The sequence below is a fragment of the Theropithecus gelada genome, chromosome 19, assembly GCF_003255815.1.
Source record: "Theropithecus gelada isolate Dixy chromosome 19, Tgel_1.0, whole genome shotgun sequence".
NCBI classification, from domain to species: Eukaryota; Metazoa; Chordata; class Mammalia; order Primates; family Cercopithecidae; genus Theropithecus; species Theropithecus gelada.
The window spans coordinates 28,625,191-28,638,096 of record NC_037687.1 but is presented as its reverse complement, the minus strand read 5'-3'; the positions used below and the strand labels follow the sequence as shown (position 1 = coordinate 28,638,096).

The 12,906-nt window shown below is 45.8% G+C and overlaps 1 protein-coding gene across 4 annotated transcripts in view; it reads left to right on the top strand.

The window, feature by feature from the left end:
* FPR1 (formyl peptide receptor 1) overlaps positions 1–12,482 on the top strand; it is a 57,673-nt gene extending 45,191 nt beyond the window's left edge. The window contains exons 1-3 of one of the 4 annotated variants that reach the window (XM_025369055.1): positions 5,919–6,001; positions 7,865–7,915; positions 11,246–12,482. In XM_025369055.1, coding sequence (XP_025224840.1) covers positions 11,257–12,315 — 1,059 coding nt within the window. In that variant the 5' untranslated portion in view covers positions 5,919–6,001; positions 7,865–7,915; positions 11,246–11,256 and the 3' untranslated portion in view covers positions 12,316–12,482. Of the gene's footprint in view, positions 1–5,911; positions 6,002–7,306; positions 7,463–7,864; positions 7,916–11,245 lie in introns of those variants that run through there. The other 3 variants (XM_025369054.1, XM_025369057.1, XM_025369056.1) reach the window with 3 other exon arrangements.
* The last annotated feature ends 424 nt before the right edge of the window (positions 12,483–12,906 follow it).

The following is a 12,906-nucleotide window of genomic DNA, read 5'->3' as shown; positions in this document are numbered from 1 at the left end:
GCTTTCTGTGAGAGACTGGAGTTAATGCTTCCAAATGTCAAGGGTCAAGGAACCTGAACGTCCAGCCCTTCCTTCTTCAGTTTCATGAAAATGAAGGAAACAATTACTGAAGTGAGAAGAGTTTCAGCCATGTATTAAAGCCCGAATATGATAGTTAAGTCAAACTCAATTCTCGACTTATGCAGTCCTTCTGGCATCAAATGTGTGTGTCTGTTCCATATCAAGCAATTCTCCAATTCTCTGGGGACGCCACTGGGTATCTCACAATTCAATTCAGCTCTGACGCTGTCCACCTGGAGTTAGTGTCAGATCCCACAAGTTAAAGGGTTTACTCTCCCAAGACTGTCCTCACTTCAGACACCAATTCAAGTCCCAGGTGGCCACCTGTACTTCTGACTGACTGGCTGTAAATCGGGGGTGGGGGGATGTTTATAACCCCTTCCTCTGTTTTGATAATTTGTTAGAATGACTCACAGAACTAAAGAAGGCACATTACTGGCCGGGCGCTGTGGCTGTCACCTGTAATCCTAGCACTTTGGGAGGCCGAGGTGGGTGGATCACTTGAGGTCAGGAGTTCAAAACCATCCTGGCCAACATGGTGAAACCCCACCTCTACTAAAAATACAAAAAAAAAAGTTAGCTGGGCATGGTGGTAGGCACCTGTATTCCCAACTACTTGGGAGGCTGAGGCGGCAGAATCACTTAAACCCGGGAGGCAGAGGTTACAGTGAGCCGAGATTGCGCCACTGAAATCCAGCCTGGGCGACAGAGCGAGACTCCATCCAAAAAAAAGAAAAGAAGAAGGCACATTACCTACAGTTACTCATTTGCTCTCAATGGAGTTCACATATCAAGAAATAGGAGGTGGTAGGTATTGTATAGGTGCAGGTCTCTAAAGAGGTGCTTCCTTGCTGGCTGCTGGAGACATAGAGATCAATCAGGCATGGGCTCTGCGGACCACCTGAATAGAGGGGTGAGAATGCAGTGCTTAGTTACAATAGGGTGGGGGTATGTAGTGACAGGCAGATGCCTGGCTCCTTGTGGGATCCCCTAAAAAGGAACAACTAACTCAGATTCACGGATCTAGAGTCAATATCCGGAGGAGGGAACATCTAGGCTGAGTGTTAAAGACTCAGATAAAGGAGAAAAAATAATGCATTCTAGTCAGAGGGGAGTAAAAACCCCCAGGAAAGGGGTCACAAAAAAGCAGGTTACTTTTGGTTACTGGAGCATAGATGATGAGAGAGACAGCAATGAGCATTAAGTTTGTAGAGGGTGGCAGAGGCAATTTCTTGGATGGTCTTGAATGCTACAAAAAGAACTTGGAATTTCTCTTTAAGAACACGAAAAGCTTATGAAAAGAGGAGAGTGACTAGTCAGATGTATGCTTCCAAAAAACATTGTTCTAGAGTCCTCCTGCAAAGGGATGGCTCTGAGAATGTTCCCAGTTGGAGGCAGAGATCTTAAAGGGTAAGAAGTTGCCAGAGATCAAGGTGAACTTGTCGAATAGTTGCCTGTGCTGGAGTAGTGTGCTAGAGAGGAGGGGTAGTTTAGGGAGCGATTTCCAGGCCTGGTAGACTGTGCTTGGAGACCAGATGGCTCTGGAGAATGAGGAAGCATGAAGGGTCTTTATGAAGCCCACATTCATAATTCATGATTGCTGTATAACCACCCAAATCATAGCATGTAAAACAACCATTTCATTATGTTCATGGATTATGTGGGTTGGGAATTAGGATAAGGCACAGAGGAGATGCTTGTCTCTGCCACCCAAAACTCAAAGGTTTGGGGGTGACTAGAAGACTGGGTACTGAAGTCATCTGGAGCTCCTTCATTCACATGTCAGACGCCTGAGTTGGGATGACTCAAATGCTGAACGAGGCTGGGATTGCCCCAAGTGTCTACGGGCAGCCTCTCCAGCATGGTGGTCTCAGGGGAATCAGAGTCCCTGCACAATGGCTGCCTTCCCCAGAACATGTGTCCTAGGAGAACTGGAAGATGCTTCCTAACCGTTCTTGACCTAGCCTTGAAAGCTATGTGGAGTCATTTCTACCATATTCTTCGGTCAAAGTAGTCCCAACCCTACCCAGGTTCCAGGGCAGAGGGGATAGAATATGCCTGCCTTCCTCTCAGTGGAGGGAGTGTCCAAGAATATTGTGGCCATTTTCTTCAGAACCGTTGCACCAAGGTAACTGTGTGGATTTGGGGGCTGTCATTGAGATGAGAATCAATGAAAAGAAGCAGAGTGTTTAGTTTGCTAGAGCTGCCATAACAAAATACCATTGACTGGGTGGCTACAACAATAGAAATATATTTTCTCACAGTTTTATCAGCTGGAAGTATAAGATCAAGGTGTCAGCAGGGTTGATTCCTCCTGAGTCCTCTCTCCTTGGCTTGTAGATACCGCCGCCTCCTCATGTTTTCACCTAGTTTTCCCTCTGTGCCTGTCTGTGTCTGGATCTCCTCTTTTCATAAGGATATCAGTCATATTGAGTTGGGGCACACCTTAATGACCTCAGTTTCAGTTAACTACCTTTTTAAAGGTTGTATCCCCAAATACAGTCACATTCTGATGTGCTGGGGTGTATTAGTCAGTTCTCATGCTGCTAATAATGGCATGCCTGAAACTGGGTAATTTATAAAGGGAAGAGGTTTAATGGACTCACCGTTCCACATGGCTGGGGAGGCCTCGCAATCATGGCGGAAGGCAAAGGAAGAACAAAGGGATGTCTTACATGGCAGCAGGCAAAAGAGAATGAGAGCCGAGTGAAAGGAGAAACCCCTTATAAAATCATCAGATCTCGTGAGCCATATTCCCTACCATGAGAACATTATGGGGGAAAACTGCCCCCAGGAAACAATTATCTCCCACCTAGTTCCTCCCACATCACGTGGGAATTACGGGAGCTACAATTCAAGATGAGATCTGGGTGGGGACACAACCAAACCATATCATGGGGTTAGGGCTTCAACCTAAGAATTTGAAGGGGAGTGTGACACAATTTAGTCCTTGGAGTTGTGGGAGAAGGTGAGGAGAACAAAGGCTGGAGATGAGTTTGAAAGGAAACAGGAACACAAAATGATGTGTCTGGACATCAAGGGCAGGTCTGAGCTAGAGACAGGGATCTGGTGAATGTTAGCTGAGGTGTGGTTCAAGTTTTAAGTATGGATGGGTTCACCACAGAGAATGTGAAACAGCAGAAAGAGAGGTTTATGTAATTACTAAGATATCAATAATATCTATTGCACTGGAATTCATGCCAAGTGCTTTGTATCACTGATCTTATTTGTTCTGCTCCAGAAAACACCTCTGTAAGTATCATTGCTCTCAATTCACAGGTGAAGTGACTGGGACTCAGTGCAGTTAAATCAGGGGTCAAATCTAGTCCACCACTTGTTTTTTTATGGCCTGAGAGCCAAGAATGGCTTTAATGTTTCTTACCAGCTAAAGAAAATCAAATGAAGGGTATTTTGTGCCATGTAAAACTTATATGAAATCAATTGTAGTGTTTTAAATAAAGTTTTATTGACACATAGTCATGCTCATCGTTTACAACTTTGCTTGTGGCTGTTTTCAGGCTACAACAGCAGAGCCAAGGAGTTGTGATGGAGACCCCATGGCCTGCCAAACGAAATATATTGACTCTCTGGCCCTTTATAGGAAATGTTTGTGGCCCATTGCAGTGGTTTCCTCCTGTAATCCCAGCACTTTGGGAGGCCAAGGCGATCCATTGTTTGAGGTCAGGAGTTCAGGACCAGCCTGGTCAACATGGCAAAACCGCATCTCTACTTAAAAATTACAAAAATTAGCCAGGAGTGGCGGCAGGCACCTGTAATCCCAGCTACTGGAGAGGCTGAGGCAGGGAAATCGCTTGAACCTAAGAGGCAAAGCTGCAGTGAGCCAAGATCACACCACTGCACTCCAGCCTGGGCGATACAGTGAGACTCTATCTCAAAAAAAAAAAAAAAGTTGGGGGAAATGTTTCAGACCCCTGGATTGGCTGGCTTGTCTGGAGCTAGTGCACAGTGTTCCTGGGATTCTAGTCCAGGTAATCTAGCTTCACCACCTCAGTCCAGTGCTTTACGGGGAGGTTGTACTGCTCGTCGAGGCCATTTCCGATGTTTCAGTTACCAGAAGGGTCAGGGATTTTTGCAGCACAGACAGCAATATCCCCATCCGGGCAACCCTAAGGCATCTTCCCTTTTAGCCTTACGCAAACACAGAAGTGGAAGTCCATTTTGACTTTCCTTTTTTTCTTCACCATAGTCACCTTTGAACATATACTTGGTTCTGTTTTTGCCCAACCTAGTGTGCTAATCATGGGCCATTCTGTAGCAAGGAAAAAAATCTACTTGTGTTTTAGAAAAGAGGGCTCATGGGAAACAGGCAGGGGTATCCCAGAAGCCCCGTTTTAGGAAGAAGAGTCAGACTTCAAAAGACCTACAAATGTTTCTGGCAATTACTCTCTGTGGAGTTCCTTGTCTCTTGTTTTCTCTTGATATCTGGGCCCTTCTCCTCCGTGCATAAAGATGTCCTCTGCCATTCCCTTTATTTTAATACCCTTACAAAATGCTGGCTTCCATGTGACTCCTAGATACGTCTTCATGTGTTACCCTTCATACCTTGGGAACCTTCTAAAACGCATCTGTTGTTATGATCCCAAGAAAATGTTTATAAAATACAAACACAAATGTTTATAGGGTACAAATGAACATATCACCCTTCTGATTAAAGATCTTCAGTGATTCTCCATCTTATCCCCATTCTCCTCATGTGGGATGCTGGAGTGCAGCAGTCCCCAACCTTTTAGGCACCAGGGGCCAGTCTCATAACAATTTTTCCACAGACTGGGGGGTGGCGGGGTGGATGGTTTCAGGATGATTAAAGCACATTGCATTTATTGTAGACTTTATTTCTATTATTATTATTACATTGTAATATTCAACAAATAATTACACAACTCACAATGGTGTAGAATCCCTGGGAGCCCTGAGCTTGTTTTCCTGCAACTAGATAGTCCCATCTGGGAGTGATGGGAGACAGTGTGGGTCAGGGAATGCAAAAGATTGGACACCCCCAGTTTAAGCCATTGTGAGGTGTAATTGTAAATTGTAAATTTCTTAGTATTAAAAACAACCTGGCTCAAGCCTGTAATCCCAGCATTTGGGGAGGCTGAGGCAGGAGGATCACTAAACCCAGGCGTCTGAAACATGCCTTGGCAACATAGCAGGATACCATCTCTAAAAGAAAAAAACAAAACAAAACAGCCTTAATGAAACAAGGTCTTGGTAATAATGCTTTTAGAATCAGTGTCGTTATCTCTGGTTCTGTAACTGCCTTACCGTATTTCTCCATATCACTCTGATACCCTTGGAATGATGCTTAATATTTCAGAAAAACAGTTATTTCTTTGCAATAGAAGACTACAAATGAGCTTCCACAAGATCAGAGGATTATGGGGTTAATCTTGATGGTGTGCATGGGTGTGGACGCGCTGTCCTGCCAACTGTCTCAACTTCCCTGCCTCCCTTACCTCTGTCTGTGTTTCCGGTCTCCATCCCTCACGACTCCTTCTCTGCCTTTCATTGCTTCCCTCTGATTCCTCTCACCACAGTACTTGCTCCTTTCTTTACCTTGACCCTTGGAGGGAGCAGGGGCCTGGACACCTGGATTTCTTGGCCCTTGATGTTGAGAGCATTGAACCTCTGCATCCCACAGGGACTGAGTTTGAAAAATACAGTCAAGTACATGAGTTTCTAAACAGACCCAGCCCACTGTCCTAATGCCATTAAAGCAGACAGTATATTGATGTACTCTTGGGGCCATCAGAAGTTCTGATTTCCTATTTCCTCTTACCCAGCTGATTTCAGTTCCTTTACCCCTCCTCCTCCTGTTCCTTGGGGTATGTTTTGCTGAGATCATTAGAGCCTGAGTCACTCTCCCCAGAAGACCCAGACCTAGAACTACCCAGAGCAAAACCACAGCTGGTGGACAGTCCGGGTAAGAAACAAATTCTGGGGGACTGGGTTGCTTGGCATAGACACACTTAATACACTGGTGAACACAATAGACTCTTTGGTTGAAGAAGGATGTGGAGCTGAAGAATAATTTTTTAAAAGAGGTTCTAGACAGGCCAGGCACGGTGACTCATGCCTGTAATCCCAGCACTTTGGGAGGCCAAGACAGGTGGACAACTTGAAGTCAGGAGTTCAAGACCAGCCTGGCCAACATGTTGAAACCTTACCTCTATTAAAAATACAAAAATTAGCACAGTGTGGTGGTGGCCGTCTGTAATTCAAGCTACTTGGGAGGCTGAGGCAGGAGAATTGCTTGAATATGGGAGCCGGAGGTTGCAGTGAGCTCAGATTGCCCCACTGCACTCCAGCCTGGGTGACAGAGTGAGACTCCATCTCAAATAAATAAATAAACAGGCTGGGCGCGGTGGCTCAAGCCTGTAATCCCAGCACTTTGGGAGGCCGAGACGGGCGGATCACGAGGTCAGGAGATTGAGACCATCCTGGCTAACACGGTGAAACCTCGTCTCTATTAAGAAATACCAAAAACTAGCCGGGCGAGGTGGCGGGCGCCTGTAGTCCCAGCTATTCGGGAGGCTGAGGCTGGAGAATGGCGTGAACCCGGGAGGCGGAGCTTGCAGTGAGCTGAGATCTGGCCACTGCACTCCAGCCTGGGCGACAGAGTGAGACTCCGTCTCAAAAAAAAAAAATAAATAAATAAATAAATAAACAAATAGGCTTTAGACTTTACTGGGGTCCTGATGGGAATAATGGAATATAGAGACAGTATGATGCTGCAGGGGAGAGAGGGGATAAGCAAAGGAGGGAAGTTCTTGAGTAAACGGGGGAATGAGTTTTGCGGGACCAGTAGAGGGTAGTTCTTGGATGGGAACAATTGTTTTCTGGTCACTGAGGTGAAGGCAGAGAACAGTGATGCAGGAGCCGGCAGGAGGAGAATCTGGTGGAGGAAGAGGCAAGAGCATCAGCTTGAGGGCATGAGTTGGGGTGGGAAAGGATGTTTGGTTTGAAGCTTTCAGGAGAAAGCAAAAGAGCCCTAATGATTATGATGGGCCGTGGGGAAATGAGTGTGATACAGAAGCAATCACCTTTCAGATCAGTGATGAGTCTCCACATGAAGACACTGGTTCTGCGTGGTGCGTGGGACCCAGCGGCAGAATACAGCCCTGCCCTCTCATGAATTTGCAGACATTGGCTGGTCATTTCTCACCAAGCTCCTAGTTTCCTCTTCTGTCACACAGTAATGATGATGTGTAATCAATGCTGTGCTTGTTGAGATCAGAGGCAAGAAAGTTGAGGATGTGGTACAATGATTGCCAAGTATAAAGTGCTTCATCGACGGCGGCCACCATGGTCTGTGTTCATTGCAAATCACAGGATTTCTCCCTTGAACCATAATTGGACAAAATTGCACAGGTTTTCCTCTCTGGTATGTTCCGGCTCATTATTGCAGAATCTTCCTCATTCATTGCAACAATCTTCTGAACTGGTTGCCTTAGAGATTCTTGAAGACAAACAGTCCTCAGGGTATTTTGGTGGTTAGATGGGTGGTAGGGGAGGGAGACATGTCTGAGTTATTTCTGAGATTGTAGAGTATCAAAGTTCATTAGAAATGTGAGCCAAATACGTAATTTCAAAGTGTCAAGTAGGCAGTTTAAAAAGATGGAGAGAAACAAGTGACCTTAATTTTAATAAAATATCTGAGGTAAACTTACATAGCCAAATTATTATCATTTTAACATGTAGTCAATATAAAAACTATTAATGAGATGGTCACAATATTTTTTTCATACTAAGTCTTTGAAATCTGATGGGTATTTTATTCCTGCAGTCCATCTCCAGTTGGACTAACCACATTTCACGTGCTTAAAAACCACATGTGGTGAGTGACTAGTGTATTAGACAGCTCTTCTGTGCTGGTAGCATGGCAAGGCAGAGGCAGAAAGAGACTTTTGCTGGAATTTGACAGCCTGGGTTTTTGGTTGACTTTAAGGAATTAACTGAAATGCTCTAAGTCTCACTTTCCTCATCTGAAAAATGGGTACCATAAAGAAAGTGACCCTTATAGTAACACTTTGGAGGAAGCCTCCTGCAAGCATTAGAAGAGAAGATCAGGCCGGGCACAGTGGCTCACACCTGTAATCCTAGCACTTTGGGAGGCTGAGGCAGGTGGATTGCCTGAGCTCTGGAGTTTGAGACCAGCCTGGGCAGCATGATGAAACGACATGTCTGCTAAAATACAATTTAAAAAAAATTAGCCAGGCATGGTGGCGTGCACCTGTAATCCCAGCTACTCAAGAGGCTGAGACAGGAGAATCACTTGAACCTGGGAGGCGGAGGTTGCAGTGAGTTGAGATCATGCCACTGCACTCCAGCCTGGGTGATAGAGAGAGACTCCATCTCAAAAAAAAAAAAAAAAAAAAAGAGAAGACCAGCTCTTGGCAAGAACCTGACATGCACTTTGCATACCTGATCTAATGAAATGTCATACCCAATACATATTTGGACTATTATTTCTACCACGGTCTTCTGCATCCCCAAGAGTGCTGAGCCCATCCAATGGATGGAGAAGCACCTCCCAGCCATCTGGCCAAGGTAACCGCAGAGACAAGAGTGGAAACGGAGTCTGTTGTTCTGACTTCTTGTAGCACAGAATCCATTGGATATAATACTTGATTATCCATCGTTTATTATCATTCACGGATCCATTTGGCCTATCTTGGAAAACTAACCAAATACTATGCCTTGCCTCCCACGATGAGAGAGGAAAGGGAGATTTCATGACCTTAAAGAGAGAGAGGGAGCAGAATTTGGAGTGGAGAAATTGCGTATCTTTTTTTTTTTTGAAACGGAGTCTCGCTGTGTCACCCAGGCTAGAGTGCAATGGCGCAATCTCTGCTCACTGCAATCTCCACCTCCCAGGTTCAAGTGATTCTCCTGCCTCAGCCTCCACAGTAACTGGGACTACAAGCGCCCGCCACCATGCCTGGCTAATTTTTGTATTTTTAGTAGAGACGGGGCTTCACCATGTTGGCCAGGCTGGTCTCGAACTGCTGACCTCATGATCCGCCCGCCTCAGCCTCCCAAAGTACTGAGATTACAGGCATGAGCCACTGGGCCCGGCCAAGAAGTTGCATATCTTATAGTTCTTATGCAGAGTCATGGATGAGAGAAAGTCTTAGTCCACATTTGCGTGACACTAGGTCACTGTAGGTGTCACCCACTGATTTTCTGATATCATACATTGTTATTTTTTCTTTATTAAATTGATGGTAAAATACACATAACAAAAAGTTAACCATTTTAGGCTGGGCACAGTGGCTCACGCCTATAATCTCAGCACTTTGGCAGGCCAAGGTGGGCAGATCACCTGAGGTCAAGGAGTTTGAGACTAGGCTGACCAACATGGTGAAAACCCATCTCTACAAAAATATATAAATTAACCAGGCATGGTGGCAAGTGCCTGTAATTCCAGCTACTCAGGAGCCTGAGGCAGGAGAATCACTTAAACACGGGAGGTGGAGGTTGCAGTCAGCCAAGATTGCACCACTGCACTCCAGCCTGGGTGACAGAACGAGACCACATCTCAAACAACAACAAAAAAGTTAATCATTTAAATGTACAATTCAATGGCATTAAGTACATTTACAGTGTGTTGCAACCATAACCATTATCTAGTTCCAGAACTTTTTTATCACACCAAACAAAAACTGCATAAGCATTAAGCAATAATTCCCCACCTCCTACTTTCCCTAGTCCCTGGCAATCACTAATCCACATTCGGTCTCTGTGAGTTTGGCTACTCTGGATATTTCATGCAAGTGGAATCATACAATATGTGACTGGTGTTGTCTTCCTTCCTTCTCTCCTTCCTTCCTTCTTTCTCTCCTTTCTTCCTTCTTTCCTTCCTTTCTTTTTTCTTTCATTTTAAAGACAGGGTCTCGCTTTGTTGCCCAGGCTGGAGTGCAGTGGCTCAATCATAGCACACTGTTAACCTTGAAATCCTGGGCTCAAATGAGCCTCCCATCTCACCCTCCTGAGTAGCTAGGACTACAGGTGTGTGCCACCACATCCAGCTAATTTAATTTGATTTAATTTTTTTGTTTTGTAGAGATGAAGATCTTGCTATGTGACTCAGGCTGATCCTGAACTCCTGAGCTCAAGCAATCCTCCTACCTCAGCTTCCCAAAGCTCTGGGATGACAGGCGTAAGCCACCACATCCAGCCCTCTTTTGTTTCGCGTCATGTTTTCAAGGTTCATCCACATCGTAGCGTATATCAGTGCTTCATTCTTTCTTATGGCTGAATAATATTCCATTGGATGGATAAACCACATTTTGTTTATCCATTCATCTGTTGATGGACATCTGGGTTGTTTCTACCTTTTGGCTATAGTGAGGAGTGTCTCTATGAACATTTTTGTTTGAATACATGTTTTCTCTGTACATCTTTGGCCCCATATTCTCCTCTTGGAGGTCAAGGACCCTATTTCCTTAGCCATTTAATCTCCCTGGTAGGGGCTCGCATGTTAGCAATTACGAGGATGTGTCATAAGATGCGATCTTGGCCACGCACGGTGGCTCAGGTCTACAATCCCAGCACTTTGGGAGGCTGCGGCACGTGGATCACCTGAGGTCGGCAGTTCAAGACCAGCCTGGCCAACATGGCAAAACCCCACTTCTACTAAATATACAAAAATTAGCCGGGTGTGGGGTGGTGCACACCTGTAGTCCCAGCTACTCGGGACACTGAGGCAGGAGAATCGCTTGAACCCAGGAGGCAGAGGTTGCAGTGAGAGATCATGCCACTGCACTCCAGCCTGGGTAACAGAGCAATATTCCATCACAAAAAAAAAAAAGAAAAAGAAAGAAGGAAGGAAGGAAGGAAGGAAAGAAAGAAAGAAAGAAAGAAAGAAAGGAAGGAAGGAAGGAAGGAAGGAAGGAAGGAAGGAAGGAAGGAAGGAAGGAAGGAAGGAAGGGGAAAGAAAGAAAGAAAAGATGTAATCTTGCCTAACAGGTACAATAAAAGATTGCCAATGTATACATGTGGACATGTGTAAGGGACAGTGGTGAAGATGTTCCAGCTGTTGTGGGAGCTCTAGGGGAAGGTGAGAAAGCTATCAGTGGGAAAACTGGCAGGGGCAGAAATGAGGGGATGGGGAAATGGTGCGGAGGATCATAACTAAGGAATGACCATGACTGCACTATTTCAGGAGTGGACAAAATGGAGACAAATTCCTCTCTCCCCACGAACATCTCTGGAGGGCCACCTGCTGTAGCTGCTGGCTATCTCTTCCTGGATATCTTCACTTATCTGGTATTTGCAGTCACCTTTGTTCTCGGGGTCCTGGGCAACGGGCTTGTGATCTGGGTGGCTGGATTCCGGATGACACACACAGTCACCACCATCAGTTACCTGAACCTGGCTGTGGCTGACTTCTGTTTCACCTCCACTTTGCCGTTCTTAGTGGTCGTGAAGGTCATGAGAGGACATTGGCCTTTCGGTTGGTTCCTGTGCAAATTCATCTTTAGCATAGTGGATATCAATTTGTTTGGAAGTGTCTTCCTGATCGCCCTCATTGCTCTGGACCGCTGTATTTGTGTCCTGCATCCAGTCTGGACCCAGAACCACCGCACCGTGAGCCTGGCCAAGAAGGTGATCATCGGGCCCTGGGTGATGGCTCTGCTCCTCACATTGCCAGTTATCATTCGTGTGACTACAGTACCTGGTAGACTCGGGCCAGGGACAGTAGCCTGCACTTTTGACTTTTCACCCTGGACCGATGACCCTGTGGAGAAGCTGAAGGTGAGCATTGCCATGTTGACGGTGAGAGGCATCATCCGGTTCATCATTGGCTTCAGCGTGCCCATGTCCATCGTCGTTGTCAGTTATGGGCTTATTGCCACCAAGATCCACAAGCAAGGCTTAATTAAGTCCAGTCGTCCCTTGCGGGTCCTCTCCTTTGTCGTAGCTGCCTTTTTTCTCTGCTGGTTCCCATATCAGGTGGTGGCCTTCATAGCCACAGTCAGACTCCATAACATATTACAAGGCCTGTCCAAAGAACTTAGAATTGCAGTGGATGTGACAAGTGCCCTGGCCTTCTTCAACAGCTGCCTCAACCCGATGCTCTATGTCTTCATGGGCCAGGACTTCCGGGAGAGGCTGATCCACTCCCTGCCCGCCAGTCTGGAGAGGGCCCTAACCGAGGACTCAGCCCAAACCAGTGACACAGCTACCGATTCTACTTTACCTTCTGCAGAGGTGCAGTTACAGGCGAAGTGAGGAGGGAGCTGGGGGACACTTTCGAGCTCCCAGCTCCAGCTTTGTCTCACCTTGGGTTAGGCTGAGCCACAGGCATTTCCTGCTTATTTTAGGGTTACCCACTCATCAGGAAAAAAAAGCCTTTATGTCCCCTGATTTCGGGAGAATAAACAGATATGAGTTTATTATTGACTTCTTTTTTGATTTTGGACCTCAGCTTTGGGTGGTCAGGATGGGAAATGATAGGAAGAAGCTGTCATCTGCATCCTAGTTTGCCTGAAATGAACCCGAATATACCCATTATGATTAGTCCTGAATTATGAGTAGTGAATGATACCCTCATTCTGGCATAATGCTGAGTAGTGTCCACTTTCATTCTGAAAAGTGCCCTGCTATGAAAAATAAATTATGTAGTCATCCTAGGTAAATGGAGGAGGAGGGAGAAGTGTGAAAGAGTATGGCTAAAATCAGGCAAGATATACAAGAAAATACTTCATATATGCCAAGTCCAGTGGCTCACACCTGTAATCCCAGCACTTTGGGAGGCCGAGGCAGGCAGATCACCAGAGGTCAGGAGTTCAAGAACAGCCTGGCCAACATGGTGAAACCCTG